The sequence below is a fragment of the Motacilla alba genome, chromosome 1A, assembly GCF_015832195.1.
Source record: "Motacilla alba alba isolate MOTALB_02 chromosome 1A, Motacilla_alba_V1.0_pri, whole genome shotgun sequence".
NCBI classification, from domain to species: domain Eukaryota; kingdom Metazoa; phylum Chordata; class Aves; order Passeriformes; family Motacillidae; genus Motacilla; species Motacilla alba.
This window is the reverse complement of record NC_052031.1, coordinates 66,810,502-66,837,401: the sequence shown is the minus strand read 5'-3', so window position 1 is coordinate 66,837,401 and position 26,900 is coordinate 66,810,502. Positions and strand designations below refer to the sequence as shown.

At 47.5% G+C, this 26,900-nt stretch overlaps 1 protein-coding gene across 2 annotated transcripts in view; it reads right to left on the bottom strand.

The window, feature by feature from the left end:
- WNT5B (Wnt family member 5B) overlaps positions 1-26,900 on the bottom strand; it is a 70,242-nt gene that overhangs the window by 42,145 nt on the left and 1,197 nt on the right. Inside the window, exon 1 of one of the 2 annotated variants that reach the window (XM_038154281.1) lies at positions 13,730-14,380. The exons of the other annotated variant lie outside the window; for it this stretch is intronic. Coding sequence (XP_038010209.1) covers positions 13,730-13,747 — 18 coding nt within the window. The 5' untranslated portion in view covers positions 13,748-14,380. Of the gene's footprint in view, positions 1-13,729; positions 14,381-26,900 lie in introns of those variants that run through there. 2 annotated transcript variants of the gene reach the window in all.

The window sequence follows — 26,900 nt, the reverse complement described above, 5'->3', positions numbered from 1 at the left end:
GGTGGCCAAGAGGCTCACAGATTTTGGATCCAAAGGTAGAAGTTAGCACAGGCTACCATTAACAGCTCAAGGGGAGATGTCCCTGGATCTGGCAGCCTCACTGTGTACATATGTGGGATGCTCCTGGCAAAGTGAACCCTTTTTTTTGTTTTCTCTCTCTCTCCCTCCTCTACCTTAAATGCCACTCTTTCAGCTAGCAGCTCTTTAACAGTGCCTTCTGTGGAGGAAAAACATAAAGGGATAAACTCGACTGGGTGGTGTGGGCTGGACCCCTCAGGACATCAGCGAGGCCCCGCGCCAGAGCTGCTGGCTGGGCTGCACTGACACTCCCCACCGTGGCCAGCCAGCCAGGCCGTCCTGCTCAATTCCCCAGCCCCAAGCTGCACGAAAGAAAGAGCTGGAGAAGGTTCATCAGGCTCCTGTGCCAGAACTTAAGCCTCCAGCCACATTTGGCAGGGATGCTAGTGCTTCTCCCCCTTATTTAATTACATTTACCATATGCATTAGCTCAATGACAGCCCAAACTGAAATTGCATGATGGAGATTTTGAAAGATCCGAAACTGATCTGTCCCTGCAAGATGAATGGAAATGGGTTTTTCCTGAAAAATTTCCTAAAATCTGTGGTGTTTCTCAGACAAGGTGTCAAAAGTATAGTACCAGTGACTGGACACATGCCCTGAGCAAGTGTTTCCACATGAGAGGGTTACTGAGACATAAACCAAACTCATATTCTGCTACAGAAACTAACCCAAATCTAGAAATGGGAACCTCCTCCTAGTTATTTTCCTTCCTCTGAATCTTGTTTCTCTGGGCACAGTCTAGTGATTTCATGATGAAGCAATTTCCCCTCCCAGCTCTGGGAAAAAAAAAAAAAAAATCCCGAACAAATTTTATCTGAGCTTGGTCCTGTTCCTCCCTCTCCTTTGCCTCTTTTTCTCCCCAAATGTCCCAGCTTTACAGCCCTGGGATGTCTTTAGGGGTTTGGCAGCTGGCACACAGCATCAGAGGGGCACGCAGCATCAGAGGGGCACGCAGCATCACAGCTCTGCAGCCTCTCTCCTTGTTCGGTGAGCTGAAATGCCAAGAAATCCCTGCCACTATCTCCCCTGGTGACAGCCGTGGGGGCACTCCTGGCTCCCCGGCTTCAGCGTGGGCCAGGCACATCGTTTAGTGCCATCAACCCCTCCTGCCACACACCGGGTAGAAGCCTTGCGAGGCAGTCGTACCACAGGTGAGCCGGTTCCCTCTGCTCCCCCGGGCTCCTGGAGCTGCCAGGGATGCAAGGCCTGGCTTGGCTCTGGCACATCTCCATGCGCTCGGCCGAGGCACCCCATGCAAACTGACCCGAGGTGACGGCGATAACGAGATCCCTCGGGTCGCTCGTCTGCCTAACCCCCAGGAAAAGCAGAAAAACAGATGGAGACCACGCTGCTGCCTGCGGTGCTGGCAGTCGCACGGGCTGGGTGGCGCACCCTCATCCCGATCCCATTCCCATCCCGATCCCGATCCCGCCGAGCGGCTGCAGCGCGCGGCCGGCCCGCCAGGCGGCAGCATTGCCCGCCGAGTGCCGCCCTCGCCCGCCGCCATGAGGGAGCGGCTCCGCCGCGGCTGAGGGAACCCGCGCCCAGCCCGCAGCCGGCTCCCGAGGGTCACCCGCGGCACAAACGGGGGCCGAGAGAAATCGGATGGACTAAAGGGCTCACCCGGTCAGCCCTGGACACGAAGCGGCGCGGCAGAGGCGGGCGGTGCAAAGGGATGGGGAGCTGCTCGTCATCATCACCACGATCAATCAGCATCCGGTGATGGGGAAGGGCCCAGCACCATAAACCAAACTGGAGAGCCACACTTGGCGTAGCTGAACTGGGAGTCAGTCATAGAAGCAGTGAATGGTTTGGGCTGGAAGTGATCTTAAAGATCACCTAGTTCCAATCCCCCTGCCACGGGCTGGAACGCCTTCGGCTATGGAACAGTTGCTTAAAGCCTAATCCAGCCTGAACACTTCCAGGGATAGGGCACCCACAGCTTCTCCAGGCAACCTGTTCCAGGACCTCACCACCCATACAATAAAGACCTTCTTCCTGGTAAATAATCTAAATCCAACCTCTTTCAGTTAAAAGCCATCCTCCCTTGTCCCATCAGTACATGTCCTGGTCAGAACTCCCTTTCCAGCTCTCTTGCAGCCCGTCTGGGCACTGGAAAGTGCTTCAAGGCCCCCAGAGCTTGCCCTTCTCCTGGCCAAACAACCCCAACTCTCCCAGGCTGTCTTCACAGAAATGTTCCAGCCCTCTGATCACTTCCATGGCCCTCCTCTGTACTCACTCCAACAGGTTCATCTCCTTATGTTAAAATGTGCATCAATTCTGCCCATCATGAGAGAATTTCACATCCCAGCCTGAAGAGCTGCCTCCTGGAAACCATCTATCCTAAACTTAGCACTTCTGCCCTAAAACTCCATCTCCTGACATCTATAGCTTGACAGCAAAAAAAAAAAAAAAAAAAAAAAAAAATTAAAGCATGCAAGTGTGAGAGTAGTAATGGAGCAGGACCAAACTTAAAAGTAATGCTTAGATTATTTTATTTCAGTTTTGTCGCGCAGGGTTTTGCTGTGTTGTTGGCACAGTTACTCCACTGGATACCTCTGTAGCGATTAAGGTATCTGGAGCTCTGTGTGTGTCCTTTTTAGCACATAAATTTAAACAGTCTTTTTTATCCAGCTCTCATACTGCTGCTACAGGTACAGTGATGGTGTCTTTTTCAGAAGCGACTACACCTTATAATTTACAGAATTTTAATAATTAGCTTCTGCAGACTCATTACAAACACAGACATCATAAAGGGAAAATCAGCACTAATGGGGGAAGAGAAGTGGAAACAACTTGACTAAGGTGATGTCCCAAATCCATGTGTGACCAAACAGTGCCTGGCATCCACCCCTTCCATCTCCAGTCCTGCTGGTTCCTGCCACTTGGAGCAGCAAAAGTGGAAATGAGTTTTCCAGCCTAAGGTAGTCCAGGAGAGGGAGGGTCAGGAAAAAGAACATCTTCCTAGTCTTCCACACCAGACTCACTCAGCAGCCTGGAAGCACTGGCGTACAAGTGTGGGCTGTGGGAGAGCTCCCAGCAGCAGGAGCCCCTCCAAGAACCCATCTCTCTCTCTGTGCAAACTCTTCAGCTGTCACAGCTTTTATTGCAGGCAATGGCCAGTCTGACCCAACAACTGCAGAGCTGACAGCCCTGCAGGGACACCCGGCACAACAACAGGTACTGCTCTGCCTGCAGCCCTCCGGCTGCTCCCTGGACATCTCCACCAGGACTGTCCCTGAGCAGGGACCACCCACGTGGATCAAAGGCACCACACGGTCCCTAAGGCTGCCAACGCTGTCTCCTCTCACAGTCTCCCTTCCCCAGAGTCACCTGTCCATTAGCACAGCCTTGCCCTCACCACACCACAGGCCAACCAAGCAACAGTGATTTTACTCCCCACACCCAGACCACACTGCACCAGGGCTGCTGCCCAGGCTGCCCACTCCCTTCCCCTCACCTCTCCTGGCTTCGAATGCAGCGAGGCACGGGGACATCAGGGGGAACATGGGGAAACATCATCTCCCACCCACACCTGCCAGGGAGTCAGTGGGACGGGGAGGCTGCATGTGAGCGGCCGGGTGTAACTTCCACCCTGTCCCTAGTGCCAAAAACAAGCATGTTAAAGCTAATCTACCCCTGTCTCAGCTCAACTGCTTTTCTGTGACTAAGCCCCTTATAATGGTTTTACTAAAATCCCCTTTTGATGGAAAAAATCCCAGCTGGAAGTTTCGGGCAGCGGCACAATGTGCAAGTCTGCGTGTCCCCTTCCCGGGCTTCACAAAAGCCTCTAATCGAGTGGAAAATTTGCTGGAGGCCAGAGGTTTAGGCCTGCAATTATTTTTTAAGGGATTATCAGGAGAGAATGGCGGTACTTACGACCCTCCCTCTCTTTGTGCTCTGCTTTCAGATGGACTCAGCCAGAAACCTAAACCACCGCAGCTGGATCCAGCAAAACCAGGGCTTGGCTGGGCAGCTTGCCTCCTCTCTGTCTCACAGGACAGATCCCAGACTCCAGGTTAGATGAGTCCCACTCCAGCAGCATGCAATGAACAGAAGTGCTTTTCCACAGAAGCAACACTCTGAGATTCTTTTAAAGAAAAGCTTGAGAAAAAGCAAACTATTCCAGCCCTGTGAGCCTCAGTGAACTGAAAAACCAAGGAGCCAGGAGGGATGAGGTCCATTGGACAGGCTGGGCTTTGGCTCTGCAAAGCCATTATGTAGGAGGTCTTACACAAGTTACTTGCAGCAGGTTCCAAAAAAGACTTGGCACAGAAGATGTGCACACTGTAACACCCAGCTTTTGAGGGCTCTGCTCCAAGGGTGGATCCTGGCATTGGGGTCCTCGGTGCTTTAGTGGCCTCTGAGAACCGTCCTACACCACTCAGGATCCAAACCAGCTCAATGCCAGGCACAGAGTCACTCATGTCAGCACACTGAGCACAGGCAGGCCCGAGGAGAGGTGTGGCAATACCAGCTGTTAGTTTCTCTGGGTCTGGATTGAAGGCACTCGAGACAGCAATTCATGTTCAGACTCAGGTGTTTATTATTTCTTATCAGTAGAACAGTCTCACTCCTGTGAGTTTGGCAGCAAGGCACAAAATGGCCAACAATCTCTTGTTACAAGGTCTTTTAAGACTAAACTATCCAATTAAGAATTGACACCTAGATTATTTTCCCTTTTAACCCAACAACTGATCCCAAAGAGCCCACAATGCAGACTTTTCTGCCCAATTACAAAATGCCACCCAAACCCATGGAGAAGAAGGAAGAAGCATGAAGAAGAAACCCAGGAGGACACCCTGTGCCCTCCATCTTGCTTCCATCCACAACATACTAAAATTCCCAACACCTAAATTTCTCAGCAAGTGATGCACCTACACTACTCTCTATAATCTATTTCACACTTTTGTGGATTCCAGTCTATCTTGAAGTCTGGGAAACTTTCTCCATGAATGAGGGTCAAAGTCAGTGCTTCCCTGGGGGTCAGGGCACCCCAGAGCAGACACAGAAATATTCCCAGTGCCCTGGGTTTCCACAGAGAGGCATTGCCAGCCCTCCTGCCCGAGGGGCTCTGTGCCTTGCTCAGAGCTCCCAGGAGCTGCCTGCACTCACACCTGGCCCAAAGTCAGGTGCTGCTCCTCTTCCCTCAAACTGCCACATTCCTGCTTGCCTAAGAGCAGGTGAGCCATAGCTAGAGGGAGCAGAGGTGTTCCCTGCTTCCCAACAGTAGCCTAAGGAAGCAGGAGACCTGCTTGAATCCCTGCCTCCCTTCACTTCCAACTTATCCTGTCTGGAGAAGGCACGAACTAACCACAGGAAGAAGGGCTACTCTTCTTCACTGTTCCCATGTCAGCCACACTACAGTGTGGATGATAATTCCAGACTTGGAGCAAGACACTAAACATGTGAAGGAAGCAATGGCTGAAGACCTCTCAGAGGTGGCATAAAGCAGCTGTTGGCTAAAAGGGAGAAGCAGGCTGTGACCCCTGAGCTTTCCTGTGCAAGATGTTTCAAAACTAAGTGGCAGCTGCCACTGGGGCTTTTTGATCTTTGTGTGCCTGTGTGTGCTGGGTGCGCTCTAAAAGCACCTGAGCAGGCTGAGGGGCCAGGATGCTTGCCTTCTGGAAGGTGGTCAGACTCAAGCACTTTGGGGCAAGCATTTAAGTCAAAAACTCAGCACCCGAGGGGTGTTAAACCAGAAATAATTTTAAAACCCCTTGACAAGCACAGAGAAAAAGTCAAATGAGGTATTTGTGGAATTATGATGCCTCCAGGAGCTAGGTGGTGCCTGAGCTAGGGATTTTGATTTTGCAATTTTGAATGCTGCCTCAATGCCATTTGGCTTTGTTTTGGTTTTTTCTTGGATCAATTTTTTTGCCCCTCTCTACCTCATCATCTCCACCCACACGGACACTGTTTTTGCAGGATTTAAAGACAGTAAGCTAAAAAGACAAATGGTCAATCCTGCTCAAAATTGCTCATTAAGGCTGATACGCTTTGAGATACTCTCTGAGTCTGCTCTCCAAGACAGCTTGTGAAATCCAGCATCCCAAGACAAGGAATGCACAGTTACCAGTAAGGAGTAGCATAGGATGGGACCTGTGTGATTCACTAGTGGCACTAGAAGTGCAAGAGCAGCTGAAGAGTCAGTTCCAGCCCCTTCTCACCCAAATAAATGGAGCATCATGCCACAGAAGAGCCATCCTTTGCTACCTCCAAGGAAGCAGATCTTCCCCCAGCCTGCTGTTCTCGAGCACCACTGGTGAGCCTTGCTGTTGGAGCCCTAAGTCTTTCTCCTTATACAAAGTCTGCTGTCCACAGATAACCTTGCAAAGCCCTGCTTACAGTATCACTGAAACACCATGGACTGCCAGAGATCAGCATCCAAATTCTGCACAGAGGCAGGATCATACATACTTGGATCATTTCTGAAAAAGGTTTATCCTACCTGTATATAGCCCACAGCCCCCTTACTCAACCACTTCTAGTTTACTTCTAATAATTTTTCTCCCTATCCACCTCAAATTTTTTTTTTCCCCAGATTAAGCTGTGCTTTTAATGCTCTCCCCAACTGGCAACAGAAAAAAAAGTTGAGGAGTTTTCTGTTTCAGACAGCCTCTTCTGCCCTGGATGAACAGTCCTTGCACTCAGCTCCCTGCAGAGGCAGCTCAGATGTTTCAGTCAGCCTTGTGAAGAGCCCAGTTATCAAGCTGCATTGTACAAATGGATTTCTAGATGTATGATAAACATGCCTGGAAACTATTACTATCCTCATGAGAATTTGTGTTCCACAAGAGTTGAAACAAGAATCCTCACAATGTAAAGAGATTTCATATGTTTCAGTATTATATTATTAAGGTATATATTATGGTGAAGATACAACTTGTCACATGTTCTAATACACGTTCATTTCTGTCCCATCCGTGCCACTTCCCTGAAGAACAAGCCCTGCAGACAGAAGGGTTTCAAAACACGTCTGCAGTTACTGCTCTGGAGCTGTGCTCTGTCAGAGGCTTGGTGTTGAAAGGACTGTCTATACGTTCAGCTGCAAATTGTTACAAACATTTAAAGAAGCTGTCCTTTCCAGAAATGAAGGACAAGTTATTCTTATTATGAAAGCTGGGGAGTTTCCAGGGTTGCTGGTGTGCCAGCAGAGGATCCAGAGCCAGGATAGATAATCACAACAGAAGAATCTACAAGTGCCTGAGGACCACCTATGCAACATTTGCATGTCTCATGCACCAGGTGTTGCTGCCTGGAGCACATAATTCGGGCACACACTCAGTGTGCCACTCCTCCCAGCTCCTGGCTTCCACCAGAACAATGTCAATGTCACGCACTGCCTACAGCGACGTGCAGAGCGAGGAGCCAGCCCCAGCTCAGAGAAATCTGTCATTTACCAAGAATATGTAGTGTCAGTGCAGATCCAGCCCACAGCTGGGAATTGGCAGGACATACTTGAGGTATCACACTCACAGCACAGGAGCAGAAAAACTGCTTTGCCCACAACCACCCAAAAACTGCAGGCAGTTTAAGTCAAAGGCTTGACAGGAGGCACACAGAGAAGTTGGGGGTCAGCCTCCAAGAGACACACAGATTCAGACTCCAGAAAAGAGGCTGCAGAGAGGAGCTCACCCCAGCAGCAAGAACCACACTGCACACAGATGCACCTAACACAGCTCTGGCCACTCAGTCCACGGATCCTACACACTTCAAGGATGGGAGCACCTCACCTTTATGCATGAGCTGTTCTCAAAAGCTAAGGCTGAAATCCTGGCAATAGTTCCTCACTTTATTAAAAAGTAAAAGAAAAAACTCCACCCAATACAACACAGAAAAATAATCAAAAAAGCCACCCCAAATCAAGAGTCTGCTGCAGCGCAGAATGAAAAACTGACTGCTTACTCTTCTTCAGGAGCAGATTATATTTCTTGTATCAGGCTGAAGGTGGCCATGGAATAGGATTCAGCACACGGATGCATTTCTGGAGGATTTTTATTTTAATAAATATGGAGGGGGAAAACCTCTCTCAATACAAATCCTATGGAAAATATTGCTCCTGTAGACAGAAGAGAGGCCAGTTCTGTTTGTGTATTCAGGCACTGCATATATGAAGATATTTTAGAGGCCTCTATACTTAGCCATTGTGGTTTCAATCTTTCCCAGGCCAGAGGTAGCTGTGTAAGCATATAGTCAGCACTAGCTAAACAAGTACTTTTGAAACTGTACTATTATTACCAAATTAGTTAAAGAAGGCTTTTTTTTTTCTTTTTTCTTTTTTTTTTTTGGGGGGGGGGGCAAAGGGGAAAATCTAGACTTCAAGATAAAAGCATAAAAATGCCCACAAAAAACCCCCGAAAAAACCCAAAACAAAACAAAAGAACAACAACAACCCCCCCCCCCCAAAAACCCACCCTGAAACAAAACCCCATCACCCTTCTAGCCCTTAGAGTGAGATCTGGTTTTTTCAATATCTCTTTTTTTCATTTAACTGCAGCCAGACCTCTTCAGGTCATGCTTTCACTTGACCTCAACAGGATAGCAGCCCTGGGTCCCCAGGGTGCTCCGGGGACACCAGGGTGCTTCAGGAAGCCACGTGGGTGACTCAGGCAGTCAGCTCCTTCCTCTGAGTCAACGCTGCCCCAGTGCTCCAGCACCACACCAAGGGCGCTGACCTGCTGTCTCTCCGAGGAAATAAATGGGTACCTGACCACACTGGTGGCTGGTAAAGCCAACACCAAGCTGTGCACAAACACTGGCATTTGGCTACGTGACTGCTCCCCGTGTGTGTAATTACATTTCTGCCTTCCACCCTGCTCTGCCCTGGATTGTTTCAATGGCTGCTGTGTTTCACCCAGCCCTAAATGCCATCTGAGGCTTGGAGCAACAGCTCCAGCACTGCCCAAAACTAAGAACCTGGAATTTTATTGCTGACCCCACCTCTGGCTGGCTGCATGACCTAAGCAGCTCTCCCACCCTTTCCTCTCCCTTGCTTTCCCCACGTGCAAAGGGGAGATCACGAGAAGAACCTCTTCTGTAAAATGTACTGAAAGACACTGGCAGAAAACCCCATGTAAGAGAGCACCATAAAGGTGAATTATGTGAGACAGCATTATTATTTAGGTATGCTGATTAAACCTTCTGGGACTTTTTTCAGTAGAAAAGGCATTAGGGAAAATAAGGAAGATCTGTAAAGAAAGAAATTAAGTCTTTGGATTTGATTTAATCAAGACCTGTGATCTTTAATCCAAGAGAGCCTTGGATTAAGGACCAGACAGGTATTTCCCCCTTTGACGTGAGGGAGTTCAGTGATGCCTACTCTACAGCAAAGTCTCAAAAGGTGCTGAACATTAGCAAGAGGGTTTTTTTTTTCCACAGGCAACTCTGCTGCCTATAATTACCTGAAGACAAATTCATCCTCTCCTTCTCTAATCCCAGGGCTCTGATCACATTCTACATTTGTGCTGGGGACTCCATTTTGGAGCCATGTGACATTTACAACACACGGTCTGAAAAACACTGGATCTGAGATTTGGCACAAGCTTGCTGAAGGTTCACTGAAAGGTTCTCAAAAGGTTTATGACTCTTCTCAGCACAACCAGGAGCAAGTTACAGTTTGGCCTGTATCTTGCAGCTTGGGCAAGTAAAAAATGTGATCAAACTTGGAAGCTTTGACTAAGATGCACTTGGAGAGTTTCAGTTCAGTTCAGGCATAAGCTCAGTTCCAAACTCACAGGCTGGAACAGAGAGCAGCTGAAGGCTCTGCACTCACCTGCACGGCAAAGGGCTTGGCTCAACACAGGTGACAGGGACTCACAGCAGACCTGGCCACTATCAGCACAGAGACAGCCATGGGAACACTGTAGGTCAAACAGGGAGTCACTTCGGAAGCAAATCCCCCACCAGTCCCACCACCCATGCAAGTGGTTTGCAACTTCGAGCAGCCTTAGAGCTTGCAAATGGGATTCTCTTTGGAAGAAACTGCACAGCAGACCATGCTTGAGGAGGGTACCCTGTGCATTCTCCACATTCATGGGATCAGATAAAAACTAGTCCAAAATAACACTCCCCCACCCCACAGTGCTATTGCATGGGTGCCAGGTCTTCAGCACCACCTGTGCCCCCTCCAGGTCTGCTCCTCCCTGCCACATCCACCAAGAACTGGGACTCTGCTGCCCAAGAACTGGAATGCAGAGGTACAGCAGTACCCAGTTATTTGGGATATCTGCTTTTGAGCACCATCTGCTGGATATTACAACTCTTAATCCCCTCCAGGCCAGAGATGCTGGCAGGCTACCTGTGATCACCCAGTGAGATACTGGGATGTGGAAGTAGGGAGCCTGTCCCAGACACCCCCGGGATGCCCTGGCATACAATGTGCCAGTGTACTGTGTGAGGGCACCACAGTGGATAAATCAGTGTCCACTGAGAACAATCAGAGCCCAAAGAGACACCCACCACCAAGAAAAGTCAAACCCAGCATCAGCCTTCCCCACACGACTGAGCAGCTTACAACTCACTGAATCTGAATGAAACATCCTGCTGAAAAAAGATGCCTACAATGCATTTTAGGGAACACCTAAAGAGTTCCCCAAGAGGATGGAGCTGCACAGGTTCTGATGATGTAACATTTCCTCCTGCAGCTCTGACCTGCAGAGGTCACCTGTCCACCACAACGCTGGAGCAGATGACTGGCGAAGAGTAACTGAGAGAGGCCAGACAAGATGGGCAATTGTCACCCTGACTCTACAGTCCATGAGGAAAATAACAGCAGCCTCATATCCTACATTTCAGCCTACAGGTGATTAGAAAGTTGTGGCCATCTCTGATCCCAGTAATCATTCCAGGCTTAGGCAGGGACTCCTCTAAGCTAGCGTCCACTGTCAGATGTCTCCCAGGAAGACACTGGAGGTTTACAGGGCCAGGAAGAGCTTTTAACTGGCTGCAAATGGAAGACTGTCCAGAAGGAAGCCCCACACACCTTCTAAATGAGCCAGAATAAAATTAACAAACTGTGTGCAAGATTTTTATCCGTATATCTAATCCTTTCTGCATTCTAATATGTTCTCAGTCTTAATTATTTATGTGGTGTAACAAAAAAATAAGCTTCACATGTGTCAGATGTTTAATTTCAATTTCATTGGAAACCTTGTATTACATAAAAGTATACACAGGAATGCCTGGTTTACTTCTCTGTACTTCTGAGTTTATATACTTCTGTCATGTTGCTTTTTATTACTCTTCACTCTAATGAAGGATGCATAGTCTTTTTCAGTCTTTCCGCACCTCCAGGCATTTTCATCACCTTGTTCTGTTAAATATTTGTAGCAGGGTGATCAGAAATGAACTCAGGATATTTCATTTTTAAGACTGGAGTCCCAGAGAATCGCTTGTAGGGTGATCAGAAACAAACGCATGATATTTTATTTTTAAGACCCAGAGAACTGCTTGCCTTTCCACCAAGGAGATCCCAAACATCCCCAATGCCAGCAGGCTCCTCCTCAGCCAAAGCCAGGGGAGAAAAGGAGGAAGCAGGGCTTGCTTCACCCTTTCACACTGCAGAATTCACAACTACTGGAGCAGTCCTGTGCTCCCGGCCCATGCCAGCCAGCCTCGGCTGTGTAAGGCAGGCAAAAAGGCATTAAAAAGGCATTAACCGTGCTCTCTGCTAGGAAACAAAGTCTCCCACTCATTCCCAAGAAAAGTTAAAGGTACTCATTTCTGAGGGACTTGTGGGGTGGGCAGACACAGCGCAGTTTTCCCAAGTTAGCTCAGAAATAACCTGGGAGGATCCCAGATGAAGGCTGGGTGTCTTCTTACATCTGTCTGGTTTCCGAGCTGGAGTGTAAACAGTGGCACATTAGCTCAGATTAATTACAGGCTGCCGGTGTTTTGCTTTCATGTAGCGAGCTCTGGGAACATAACACCACTGATAATTAAATAGCGCCTGCCATCAAAGGGCTCCAAACCACCCAGCAAAGCAGGCAGGCTGCTCAGGCAGGGCTGCTGGGGTGGCACACAGCAGCAGCTTAGCAGGACACAGGAACACAGCACGCTTGTTTAGGAAATGAGAGATTTCTACTGAAACTACAGAAGGAATTGTCACGTGTTTTACATTAAGTACTGTACAGTCAGACCTGGGCAGGATTAGCATCAGTGCCAGGATGATCCATTTACACACCAAGTTTTATATCCCATGAGAAAAATAATTTCTCCCATGATAAAACTCCCTATTCTTTTTTTCCCCCTGGAACAATGGCTCATTAATGACTGAAGAATAAAAAAAAAAAGTTATGCCACACTTGGTTTTCTACAGGGTGAGAAAAAGCAGAGAAAAACTCATGGGAGTGGAGTTAATTTTCTGTGTGACCACATCCCCTCCTTCCCCAGCTCTTCCACACACACCACTGCCCACTGGTTATGTGAGATTTTGTGCCAGGCTCGCCAGGGTAGCAGTGTCAATACTGGGGTGGGTGACCAAACCTTCCTTCTCTTGTGCCATATCCCATCTGAGTTACCACATCCCTATTCATTTCCTTTTCTGCCCCTGCTTTTTCCAGACTCAAAGCTGCTTTTCTCTTCTTGCCTCATCCCCTTGAATCAATGCCCACCAGGGTCAGAGAAGACCATGGTCAGCTGGGATGGCTGAATCAATTGCTCCTGTAAGGCTGGGTGGCTCCCCAAACCTGCAGCCCTGAGCCCATCGGATGTTCTCTTAAAAGACACCAAAATGAGAGGTCCATGCGGAAGCCAAAGGGAGAGCAGGGGCTGCCAGGACACAGCTTTATGCTCTCACTTGGAATGAGGGGCAGGACTAGTGGAGGGTGCAGGTTTTTCCTGCCCACCCCAGCTGCCTTGCAGAGAGGACCGGGAACCTGCAGATAAAGTACCCAGCATCCCAAGATCAGTTGCCCTTTGCAGGCAGGACCCAGGGACTGGGGACATTAACATACTGAAATACACACCACATCCCTTCAGTATTCCCTGAGGAACTCAGAAACTCCAGCTTGAGCATCAACAGCACTACTGAAGGGCAAAAAGCTTGTGCTGTCCTCATGAGCCCAGCACTATCACTGGGTTTCACACAGCCTGCCCTCTGTGCAGGGACAGTGACTGATTCAGCAAATTTCACCTTCCCCAGTTTTAAGGCAAGGCCACAGATGCTCTCCAAAACCCTCTTGGGCTGCAGCCTGCTCGCTGACATGGGACAAACAAAATGCCTGGCCAGGAGGAGATCCACAGCAATGACAGCCACAGGGAAAAGGGCTTGAGGAGAAAGGAGGAGAGGAGCAAACTACACACAGGAGCAACACAGATTTTTCAATGGTTAATTGCATGTTGCTGTGGTTTAGTTAATAACCTGAAGTGAGACACACACTGCCATGTGGCACCTCCTCACCTAACAGAGGCATCTTTTTGACACATCCTGCAGACTGCCATTGTCACATAATGGTTGAATAAAAGCCATGAATATTAAAATCCATAAATATTAATTCAATCCATGAATATTAAGTCTGCACCCACAGCATTTGAAACAGCAGCTGGAACACACTGTAAGGCACCAAGCAATAAAGTACAAGAAACTCAAGGAGATCAAAAGCTAACAAACTTCTACAATATCTGCCAGTATTGTTCAATTACTTACCACCTTCCTGTGAACCATGGACAGTCAAAATGCAGGACCGGACACAGAGCCCACAAATGAAGCTAAAGAGAAGTACTTCTCTGCTCTCTCAGACTCCTGAGTAAAGGGGGATAAACTACACCTGGGCTGGTTTAAATGGGAATTGTAATCATTTGCACTCTCAGCTGCGCACAACTATCAGTGCCCAGGTAAAGCCCACTAAGGAAAGGAGCCAATCAGGCTTAACAGAAGCCACAGAGGCTGGGTTAACCCCATAAACCTCAGCTCCCAGCCCTCACCCTCACAACTGAATCCTCCAAGTTAAATCTGGAAGCCTTTATTGCCATTAGCATGAAGTTTGACCCTTCCAGAGCCTTTGGATCTCTCACTTTAGACCAGGAGCCCAGTGTGTCACAAGCTCTCTGCCAGCAAAGCTGTGTGGCTTTGGTCTGCAACGTGTGGCTTGTGCTGCAGGAATATTCAGGGGCCCCAATGTGCTAGGCACTACAAAGCACGAGACAGAAATTAATTCCTGTAGTTACTGTCCTCCTAGATAAATGTAAAATCTTATACTGAAGAGTTTTCCTACCTCCTTTTTCAGCAGGACAATCAAATAGCGATAATGGCATTCCTCTCACTTACAGTGGCATATGGGAGAAGACCGAAAAACATATTCAGCTGCCAGAGATGTGACTGCAGCATGTCAGATGTGCAGGCAGGTGACCCTGGAGAGCTCATGGAGAAAGAGCAGGGGTATCCACCTGACTATGTCCCCCAGAGCCCCAGCAGATTAATGTCACCAATGCAGCCACAGGGGCCTGCTGCTGCTGTTATTTAGATGTGGCAGAGACCACAGCGAGCTCAGGTGGGCTGTGTCCAACCCTTGGCACTTCCACACCCCAGGAATATCTTCCTTTCTCCTGAAATCACTCCCACTGCACTAGCAGAAACAGCAGGAGAAGACAAGCCAAAAAGCAGAACTAGAAACTGCAAAACCCAAGCCTTCTTTAGTCACCAAGCTGCATCTGTCCCTCACACATTTTGTGGAAGGATACATTTCTGCTCCAGCACCAGTGAAAGCCCAAGGTCTCCAGCTGTCAGTGTGCTGCCAGCACTGGGGTTCTGATATATTTAGAGCCCACAGCATCACACCAGCTCCTCTGCTCATTAAGCCATGATATTTGAGCTATGACTTTCATTGCTGCTTTCAAGGTAATCTATCTGAACAACCTCTCGGACTGTAAATCTGGTTGCCGAGCAAGAAAAATATGGTTGCCCCAATGTGACTTTGTCACTGCAATGAGCTTGGCTTTTTTTATTTAGAGAGCAGGTTTTATGTCTGTCCTGCAAGGACGAACTCCTGATCAAGACTAAAAATCTGGGTGAGACAACTGACCAATGCATCTGACCCAAGGCTGAAAATAAAAGCTGGCTTCCCACCTTAGTTTCCAAGTAACCTCCACCAAATGACGCAGCACCCCATACTGCATTTCACAGGCAGTACAGATATATTTAGCCCAGTATGCCCCTCCCAAAGCTCAGTGTGGGGCACAACTGGCTGAGCAGAATCCAGGCAGGACACAGGGAAACAAACCAGGCAAACCATCCTCTCCTGCTCAGCAGCATGGCTCTTGTTCACTTGCTTTGTTTAACATAAACAAACAAATAAAGCCCCAAAACAAGGAAACCTTGCAAGAGGAGTTTTATTTTCAGGTCAGGCAGCAAATCCAACAGTTGTAATTATGTCCTGGAAGTTAGCAGTGTTAAGTTATTTGTGTTGTTGGGTGCTCTTTGCATTTCCATCCGAGAGTCAGACAAAACCAGCAGCTACCCTTTCCCCAGAGGCTTGTGAGAGAAAATGGTGCAAACACCACACAACCATCAGGTACATGTGAACATGGAATCTCCTCCCATGGATGTGAAATGAGGAAAAGCAGCCACCTGAACAGTGATATGTGGGTGCCTGAAGGAGCACACTGGTTGCTTTTGGGATATAGAAAAGTGCCTGAGGGAATTTCAGTGGTGTATAGACAACTAACTTGCAAATGTCTTGGTGTATTTCAGAAGACACCTCCCCTGCAACATGTTTCCAGAAGATCACCCCAGGGCTGTGGGAGGGATAAAAAATAAATGTAGCTCTAGGAAGCTGAGTTTTTGCCCTCAGGGCCCTGGGAAGTGATCTTCTCCTCAGCCTCCATCAAATCAGATAACAAAGAAGCCAAATTATTGTGATTAGAATGATAGAAGGCAGTAGCTGCTCAGAAGCACCCACCAGGCAGGGTTTTGCCACCAGCTGGTTGTACAAGGTGATGAACCAGAGATTTTTCCAGACAGAAAGCTCCAAGAGGGCTGCCTGCCTTCTCCAGAGGGGCACTCTGCACACAGGAACACAGGGCATCTTCCTGGCTTCCATGTGGGGCAATCTCCTGGCCTCAGCTGAAGAAATTACACAGTCAAGTCTTAGGCATAAAAGACTTCTCAAATCAGGAAAATTATTCATTGCATCCTAGAAATGAATCAAGAAATCACAGCAAAACATAAAGTTGTGTGAACAGGAGTATCCTGTCAAGACCCCTGGCTGCAGCTTTCCCTAACAGGGCTGGCTTTAGTTCAAGTCTTTGGGAAACTCTCACTCCAAAGGATGAAGCTTCAGTTCCGAGCTGGCCCAAGCAGAGCATGATTCCTTAAGGAGCCCTCAGTGCAAAACACAAAACCACTTCTCTTATCATTTCCTCATCCCCAAAAGGGAGGCAAGGTGGAGTCAGGGAAGATTTGTGGCCATGATAAGACTTTAATGTCTGAGTAACACTACAAGCACAGAGACTTTTGATTGCTCAGGCTTGCACTACCTCATCCTCTCCTGTGACAATTTAAGAGGCCGAGTGGAGTGGCTGTCTCCTAGACTTTCACTCCTTTCCCCTAAAGTGTGCTCTCTGCAGGCCTTATATCCATGTCCTTCCCTCAGCCAAGAGAGGCCAAGCACAGCTTTTTGCTCATGTTATTGCTGCCCCAGACAGCCAGGAGAGGAGACAATTATTTAAAGACATACAGAGTGAGACTGGGATATGATTGTAGTTACTGACCCCTGGGCATCCTTCAGCAGAGGACCACAATGTGCTGAGATGTGAATAACCCTCCTCCTGCAGGAGAGCTGAAGAAACTTCTTTTTCTTATCAGACTTTTCAAAAAGCAATAAAAGATTTTTCTCTAATTAGAGGTCGAAATACTGTTTTGAAAAACTCCTGCAAGTCATTCCTATCCTACAGGTTGTGTATGTGTCACTGACAAGCTCTGTTACCCAAACAGAGGAATGACAGGCACAGCTTCTTACCCCTGACTGGGTGAGTGCAAGGCTTGGAACCAAATTTATGATGCAAATATTTGAAGTTAAGATTTCAAAATTCAGGTCTCTTCAGTAGTTCCTGCTTTAGAATGTATCCATAATGAAAATCATTTGTTAAAATACAAAGAGCACAATCAAACACCACTCTTGCTCTAAATACTGGCCAAAAAGGTGAACAGACTCACCTAGCTCATCACTGTTGCAGTGATGTAATGTTTGTAACAGTCCTACCACACACAGGAGAGGTTTCTGTGAGAACCAGGCTTTTCTCCTGCAAGAACCAATCTCCCCCCCGTTTAGATTAATTGATTTCACACACAGTTGTTTATGTGTGTGGCCTCCCTTGATTTTCAGAGCTCTCCTCACTCCAAACAAAACAGCTTAGGGATGTAGATGGAGCCAACTGCATCTGGGAAGAGGGAAGATAACACCTCAAAGCCAGACAGAAAAGGACATTTCTTGCTTCAGAGGCTTTTCTCTGGATGACACTTTGAGGCAGCCTGACAAAAGCATGCTTCTGGGGAACACCATAAAACTGCTTCAGAGACACACTGCACAGAGCCCGGCAGAAAAACCTCCCCACGATGGTGGCAAGGGGGAAAAGTAACTTCTGAGGAGAAAGATATATGGCAGGCTGTGAGACTGCAAACAATAGATGAACCAGAAACTGTCTTAAATTTTAAAACATCCTGATTTCATATAACAGCTTGTAGCTAGACTGGGAGAGCACCAGAATCCCCATTTGTGCATGGAACATGTAGCAGGCAGCTGTGCAGCGCACTACCAAACGCTGGTTCAGAAGGAAAATTTATCTTTGGAAAGAAATCTGGGTATTAATTTGAAAGCACAACACAGAGCAAGAAAGATTAACTGCCCTCAGCCTCTCCAGCCATGTGGATACACCACGGGTTCAATCTGCACTGAATTACAAGTCATCACTGACAAAGAACTGAAGTAGCCAGCCAGCAAAACCAGTGGAAATACACTTTTGTGGATCTGGTCAGAGAATAGAATCTCAGTTCCCCAAGAAGGGCTGGGATTTCAGCATTTGCCTGCATCCCAAATAGGGATGAAAGGTCAAAATATTACAGTATTTCATCGTATGAACAATTCCAAATGCTCTTGATTTGAAAATGCAGGGGTGGCAAGGAAGATATTATTGACAGAAACAAAACATTCAAAATGTTTTAGCAGAATTTTCTCTGTCTGTCAGCACTGTACAAATGTGTGGGCCCTGGAATCCTGTCTTCCATTTTCATCCCCGCTGTGAAAAAAAAAAAAAAAAAAAAGATGTGGACAGGCTGGAGAGGGTCCAGAGAAGGGCCACAAAGATGGCAAAAGGAGTGGGAAGCCTGCCAGTGAGGAGAGGCTGAGAGAAGAGGGCCTTAGGGGAGATCTTATCACCATCTTCCACTATTTAAATGGTGGCTACAAAGAAAATGGAGACTCACTTCTTACGAGGAGCCACATGGAAAAGATACAGGGTAATGGGTTACTCCTGGGGAGATTCCAACTAGACGGGAATGGAAAATTGTACACCATGGAAACCATCAGCCTTTGGAATAACCTCCCTAGGGAAATGGTGGATTCCCCAGCATTGGACACTTTCAGGATTCGCTGGACACTGTGCTGGGCCATCTTGTTCAGACTGTGCTTATGCCAAGAAAGGCTGGATCAGATGATCCTTTATGTCCCTTCCAACCTGTTATTCTGTGAAAATGAAATGTTGATCCACAAGGAGAGATTTTGGGGCGTTGACTTGAAATTTAAACTCTTGTTCTGGATATCAACATAAAATGACATTTAAATGTCAATTGCAAACAGAAATCATTAGGTTTTGAAACATCACTAGAGAAAAGCATGTTTTTCTTCTGGAAATTTCAATTTAAAACAAACCACATTTTCTTCTGGGATTTTTTTTTTCATTTTACCAGCTCTGTGTTTGTTTGCTGTGCTGCTTGAGGACTGGACATTGGACATCCAGGCATACAGATGTCTGCACTGAGGTTATCCACACTGGGGACACACTGGAGATTCCTCCTGGACAGAAGTCCAGGAACACACTGGCACCCAGACTTTCTTAGGAACCTGAACTGTTACAGAGTAATTAGATGTTTTTATTTAGGGAAATGGTCCAAGGTGTCAGATGAATAGCAAACAGAAACTCACTTTGCACACAGAGGAGGAGTGGGGTCTGCAGATACTTCTGGATGCCCTCCAAAGCATCTCCTCTTCATCAGCACACAAGAATACACATCTCTCTCCAAAGGCTGGCTTTGCAAAACCTTGGAGAGGAAAAGGCAAGTGGGCCTCTGGGAGCACTAAACTACCTCTAAAACCTCATTACTTATTTAATATTATTCCTCTGCAGAAACAAACGTTACAAATAAAAACCTAACTCCAACCTCAGTAATCCACAGAATTTCTGTGCAGACACCTTGAGGCAGATGTGCAGCTACCAGCACCCTCTGCCCTGTGCAGGAACAGCCAGCCAAAGGCTGCTTTGGAAGCAGGGACAATGACAGAAAGCAGCATTTCCCCAACACCTGCTGCTTCACACCCACAGGACAAGAGCACAGCACAATTTCCAGGGACTAGTCACAGATGCAAAGCCTCAGATTGCCACTCGTCAAGACAGTCTGGCAGATCCAGCCAGCACAATGCTGAGGTATGCCAAGAGAAAGCCCTGCCAAGGCAGGAGTGACAGGACCAGGCCGTGAATTTGATGTGATGATGCTGGTATTAAAAGCCAAAGGCTTCTGTACGTGTGGACAGAGCAGCTGAAGGAAAGAGTAAAATGTATTTAGGTGGAGTCACAACTGTTGACTGAGCAAACCAGCAGCGTTTGCTTGAAACAAAATGGAGAACAGATTATGTTCAAGCTACTCTGGAGCTTTTAACATCAGACCAGCCCCTGCGAGCTGATGGACTTTCTGGATGCCACTCTCCAACTTGGAAATGGGTTTTGCTTTGGAGCTCTTTCAACCCCAGGTTGAGTTTAGGAAGCCATGACCACCCCATGGCAGCCTCTGACACCTGTCCCAAGGTGTCAAGGAGCCACAATTTCCACGGGACTGAACCCTATCCCTGGCTGTGGACAAAGGTTTTCAGCTTTGTGAAGATCACCACCTCTTTTATCAGGAGGAAGAATGAGTTACTGAACCAGCTGGGAAGTAAGAGGATAATAGGATAATATTCCTTGTTGCCTCAGGGAGGTGCAGGAATTGGTAGAGGTAACCAGCAAAGCTTTCCATGCCTGCTCTGAGGCATCCTGTGGTGGCCAGCTTCCATCTGCCCAGCTGGGGATGGACTGCATGAAGCACCAGGTTTGCCAACTCAGATCTCACCCAGGTTTACCAAAAGCAACAACAAACTGACAGAACTTTCCCAAAAGCAGCAACCAACTGACAGAGCTTTCTCTTTAATGTATTTAAAACACATTTCCTGGTTCAGCCTTGTCCATAAGCTAAAGTAAGGCTTGGGTAGCACAGACTAACTGTGTCTAAACTTAACTGCTATTCCTATTGCTTCTAGCTTGGTTTTATGCTTGACTTGAAAACATTACCTGGCCTCTCTAAGTAGGGCCTGGTCCAGACTTTCAAGGTTACCCCACTAAACTTTTTTTTTTTTTAGTTCAAGAAATGTGAAAAAAAAAAATAAAATAAAATAAAAAATATACACACTCCTGCCAACACCTCAGCGTCAGCTGTGCTGACAAAGATGCCTCCATGGTCACAGCTGTGCCCACAGAAAATGCTGCGGCTCCCCTTCTTTCATAGGCTGTGGCACAGACACAGTCTAACACAGGCAGCCAAACTCAGACAGTAAATTGTTCCTGGTGAATTGCGAGTCTGACCTAACTGGCACCGTTTTCCTGGAAGATAAAGAAGTTTTACGTGTCTTGTAGATAAAAGTTTGGGTTGTTACCTGCAATGGGGTTTTATACCACTGGGGTGCAACTGTTGTGCAGAAGTACAGACCCTTACATCTTCTCAGCATGCTGTGGAGGAGAGCTTTTGAGCCTTCCAGCAGGCCCCTTGGAAAACAGCAGAGATGCTGAAAGAGCCTGTGAAGCTTCAGTAAAAAGTGAACAAAGCCAGAGCTGCACTTACCGAGCATACCCGGCTGAAAAACCTCCTTGCCATTCGTAAAAAAAAATATTATAAGTTCATTTTGAACATTGGCAAAACTCCCAAACAGCTAGTTAAGAATAGGTGGAAATGGGGAATAGTTAAAAAAAACCAGAAGAGAAATCAGGACGGGTAATTGGTCATAATTCACAGGAGCACTCATTCCACTCTACCTGTACCCCAGGCTGTGAAATCTCCACAGGTGGAATAACAGCTGCAGCCACCCACAAGGCTGCAGATGTTGCTGTGAAACCTGGTTTGTGCACACCACACATGGGAGCAAGAGCTGACATTTTGGTCTAAAACCAGAAACTTCCATTGCAGTGTAAAGAATAATGGGGCTACCCCATAAATATCTGCATCATCTCAGTGTAAGACTGCAAAGCTTCAGTTACTTTTCAGAGATGCAAAAGCCACAGGACACAACAAACCTTCCGAGCTCTGACACAGAAATTATAATGGCAAAATATTTACTAAACAAAACCCTGACATGCTCTCAGGACCAGTATTTACAGTAATTATTAACAAATCTGAGCCACAGAATATAATAAAGGAACCTGTAGAATTGCTTGAGCTGTAAAAACAGAAGAGGGAGAAAAAGGAACTTATTTTGCCTTTGTACAGTATCAATTTTTTATGACTGGAGACAATTTCGAAGTACTCAGGAACACCTCAGGGAGTAATGAACCTGACAGTCACAGAATTATTTTTTCTGAAAAATGTTCCATTAATGAAGACATGCTTGGGCTCATATGTCTCTCTCGACACTCTGTGATACATAACAAAGCTCAGAAAGGTTTTCCAGCTAGGCAAGGGAGATTCTCATTTAATTTGCTTTACAGCTCCAACTTGTCCATAACAGAGGTGCTACAATGCTTCAGGACTCAGTTAAACAATGGCAGCAAACCAGCCAAAAAGCTAAATACAGAACAACTGGAAAAGGAAGACAAATTTAGAGAGACCACTGAAATATTAGTATTCCTGTGACTTTTGTTAACCCCCTGTCCTTAATGATGGACAAAAACAAATCCGAAACACATGTTCCACCCAATCACTTCAGGCTCCCTCACCTCCAATCGAGATGGGAGAGCTTATAGAAAACGTATTTTCCCTCAAATCCTTCAATGTGTGCTCACAAATCTCTCTCTATACAAAGACACGATGTTGCTCTGCTTTTCCTCCCCTAAGACAAAAACTATCAAACCCCTCAAGCCTTTCCCACGAGCTACTTAAAACCATGAATTAATCAAAACCAAGAGCTCTTTACCCATCCCTGCATGCAACAGTGCCATGAGCTCTCCAGCCACAGATCCATTCCCAGGAAAATTCACTCATTTGACTGGTACATTCTGCATTAATTCATGTCATTCTGCTTTGCTCCAGAGGCTGAGATGAAGCTTTGCAAAATGGACTAGTCACTGTGAATAATCAAGCCCAGACTACTCAAGAATGCCCAAGTACCTGAAATAGCTGAACCTCAGGGAAAAACAGGACCTTTGACAGCATTTCGAGCTGGATACCCCAAATCCCCAGTCATGACAGCCCTGGCCTGCATTACCTTTGCTCTGAATATGAGAGTATTACACCCGAGGCCACCGGGTTAGCTCAAAGAGGGGCAGAGGAGGCCAGGACTCAAACCACCTCTCTCATGTGGCAGACCACAGCATTAGCTGCAGGCATGCCTGGAAAGAGAGAGCAGTCAGGGGTCTCTTGCAGGGTTATGCAGGACACGAAAGGTTTGATCCCAATGGTTTTACTAAGATGGAGAAGGCTGCCAGGTTGTGACAGTATTTATTGTCCCAAACTCAGAAATTCTAAAGAAAGCGAATTCTATCCAGCCTGACAGGAAGAGGAGCATTTCCTTTCCTCTGCTTGTCCCCCTCTCTCCAGCTCGTATGAAGATGAAGGGCACATCACTCACTTCTCCAACAAACTCACAGAAAAGCCAGCTTGGGGAAGCCCAGCTCTGAACAAAGTGAAATAAGGAAGATGCCTTTGCAGGGAAGCACCTACTGCTTCTCCACTGCTGGATCCCTGTGGGAGCAGAAAGAGGCACTGTCCCTTTAGAGCTGGCCAGAGAGCAGCTCAGCATGCCTGATCTCTGGGAGCAGCCACAGCCAGGGAGGAAAACTGTGGGCTACAGTGGGACAAGGGGAGACTTCCTGAAGCCCGCTGCAGAATAAACACTCAGAGATGAGAGGACAAGGGACCCTCCAGTCCTGAGGGCTGTGCAACCAGATTTAAAAATAAAACCTAGGAGAGGGAGAACTGGCTTGCCCAGGACCTTGAAAGAGCCAGCATCCACTGAGAAGAGGGAGCAAGCAGCAAACCACGAGCCCGAGGCAGCCAGGAAATGTGGCAGCAGCAGCCAGACCCACAGCCCAGCCACAAGAGAACAGGTCGGCTTAGGAGGGATGAAGCTGGCTGAGGAGTTAAATTTAGACAGGTAAACATTCCGAGGGGAAGAGATGGGGTTCACACAACCCTCATGTTTGCCACTGCCAGCCCCTGGGGAGAGCCCTTCAAAGAACTGCTCGGGGGCTGAGGCACCTTGGAATAGGGCTGCCGGGGCCAGTGGGTTGGGAGCACACAGCTCTGTGGGGCATTTTCACCCCAGTATTTGCTCCAAGCATCTTTCTGCCTGGCAGCATCCCCAGCAAGCAGGAAAGCTGCTGGGAGAAGCATGGAGGACACTGCAGCATAAGGAAAGGTGCAAATCCTGAGTCCACAGGGTACAAAGGGACCTTGCAAAGGAAACGTACCAGGAGAAACCCAACCAGCAATACAGTTGTGGCCATTTTGTGTCAGAGCCTTTTTGAGCTCCCTTTCAGAGGGAAAAAAAAAGAGTAAAAGAACCAAAACCAAGGAGTTAGTCTTGCAAACTCAGCCAGCCTCTAGAGCTTGAGTCTTCCAGACTCAGTGAACTGGAGGGGACACACAGCACTCCCTGCTCTGCCCTGAGGCTTCCTTGCTTTGCCTCTCATGCCCTCCTGAAGCCATGAGAGCTCACTGCCTGTTTCAGGCAGCTGTTTCACAGCTCCAAGGACAAGGGAAGGATCCCCACAGGCAGACACACCACAACCATCTGCAGTTACAAGGCAGGGAGAGCATCCCCACTCTGGGGAGCTGCTGTGCCAGGAGTGAGCATCTGCCCCAGGGACCCCCCGGCTCCACCTCTCACAGGGCAGGGCAAGGCCTGCCTGAGCTTCATCAAGTCCTAAGGCAAAGCTTGGAAGGGGGTGGTGGATCACAGGATCTCCTCTCATCTGCAATTCTGCCCATATGGTCTCAGCCAGTTGTCTCTGCAGTGAGCCCAAGAACTTGCACTTTAGTAGAATGTCCCTTCCAAAGAGACACCCCCTCTCTACTGGAAGATTTTAAGAGGTGGAGAAGCAAACACTGCCTTTGGTAATTTGTTCTGAAGGTTGATCACCCTGCTGTTAAAAACACTGCCTGGTTCTAACAGCCTAAATGCCCAACCACATGCCTTAAGTCCTCTTGAACTGGAAAGCTCTCCAAGCACCAGCTCCTTTCAGAGCTGCTGAAAGCAGTCAGCTATCCCACCATGCTACATCTTAATGTTCTTTCTCAAATGCTACACAGGTCTTCATTCCTTAAATCTCCCATTAGAAAAGGATTTTTGTAGCCTGGGAGAAATTCCCCTGAGCCCTCTCTGCGCTGCTTTCAGTTTTAATAAAGTCTGTGTGCCTTCTCCCAGGAAGTGAAGATCCCTTTCTATGCAAAAGTGGAATCAAATCACAGACTGCCCTGTCTTACATAACATGCCTTGGCTGTCCATATTCTGATTTTTACAAGTACTGTGTTTAAAAGTCTCTCTGAAATGCTCAGAGTGTGTGCGTGCATGTGTGTCCAATTTATTTGGAAATGATGAAATGGTTTTCACTCGAACTTTGATCAGCTGCTAGGAAAAAAAAAAAAAGATCTTATGAATAGAAACAATTTATATTCATTTAAATGAGCAATCATGCAGTTTTCAGAAAAGAGCTGGTTTCCCTGTGCGCCTTGAAACCCAAACCCAACAACTTCAGGACAAAAGACTCAAGATGTGAAGCAGTCCAGAAACAAAGGGGCCTACTGGGCTAGAGAAAGGGACAAATAGCTTAAAGGTAACTTTAAATTTCACAGTATTTGATCTCTTCCTAAAAGAACAAGCTCCTGGAGACCTTGCTGTACAAGAATGTTCATTTTTCTTTAAAACACAGGACCCTCAACTTTCTAGACCCAACTCCTTCCAAATTTTGATTTTTTTCAACTGATGTAATGAATTCTGGCAGATTGAGAGGGAAAGGGCTGAGAAAGAAGACTTCTCAGGGCTGGGAGCCTGCAGCCACAACTTGAGTTTCAGCTTTCCTAAACTGAGATCAGTCACACGTGGAAGGACATTTTCAATGTCCATGCACCAGAGACAAGGGAAAGGACACGGGCTGCTTACAGCTCCTGAGAGGAGAGGCGTGCTAACACTGAAGGAGCCTGGGAGGGACTCCTTTCCAAGGGAAGGGATCTGTTGCAGACACTCCTGGGCACAGAAATGAATGAGCAACACAGCCTGTGAGCAGAGGAAACCCAAGGCTGGAATGGGGCCAGCTCACTTCCTGAGCTCTGCCTCCTGACCTGCACTGGCAGCTCATCCTCATGCTTCTCTCCTCATAGACTCTGCTATTTTCTTTAAAGAAGGATAAAAACCCAAGTGGTTGGGCTAGCTTCTCTGCACACGTGGCAACTCATCCCATACCCTGGACGTCTGGGGTGAAAAACATTCCACCTGATTTCTTGCAGAGCCCAACCTTTACCTTGGCTAAAGCCAGGTGTCCATGCACAGGACACTGGTTTAAGAGGAGTCTGTCTCTCTCCTGCCAACCTTCTTTCTCTTTTGGGAAGAAGAGCATGGACCCAGCTTGGTTCTCCACTTACAACTGCACCTGTGTGACAGAAGACAGGCACCTGCAGGTAAAAGTGCCACCATCAGAAAAAGTGGTCCCTTCAACTCATGTGTCGATGACCAGCAGCAAATGTGGGAAGGAAGGGCCATGACAAGCTCCCACCTGAGCACTGGTGTGGTGTGGGGAAGGTGGGGGACACTCCGGAGATGTGCATGCACCAGGCAGGCTCCGAAGGGACAGACGGACGAAGATGAGCATAAAGGAGAGACAGACCTTGCGTGTGCCCGATGCTGTGTGGGCACAAAAGCTCTCATAAAGGGCACCAAGAAAGTGCCCTCAACACCTAGGCAGATAAGCAAGCATTGATGCAGACAGTCCTCACGTGCAGGTGAGTGGAACAGAGCAGACTGCAGTGGAAACGTGCAGGTGCACACAAGGAACACCATGCACAGGCACCCAAGGTTTTGGCTATGAAGAAATTGAAGTGAGAGCTTAAGTGCCAGCACACGAGTAAGAAAAAGCTCTGTCACAAAAAAACCCGGCCCCAAAGATGAACAGGTGAGTATGTGGGTGCAGGCAGCAGGGCAAGAGTGATGATGATGATCACACACTGTAGGGAAGCCGGGAATGCATTAAGAGAAAGTTGCATAGAAAGACTTACAGGGACATTCACCTGACGGCAGAGGAAAACTATCAAAAACATGGGGCAATAAAGTGCATCAGAGCACACAAAAATATGTTTGGGGAAGTTGTTTTACCCACACCGCTAAGGGAAGTATTACACCACAATTCCCAGAAGAAAAACCAAGTTTCATAAA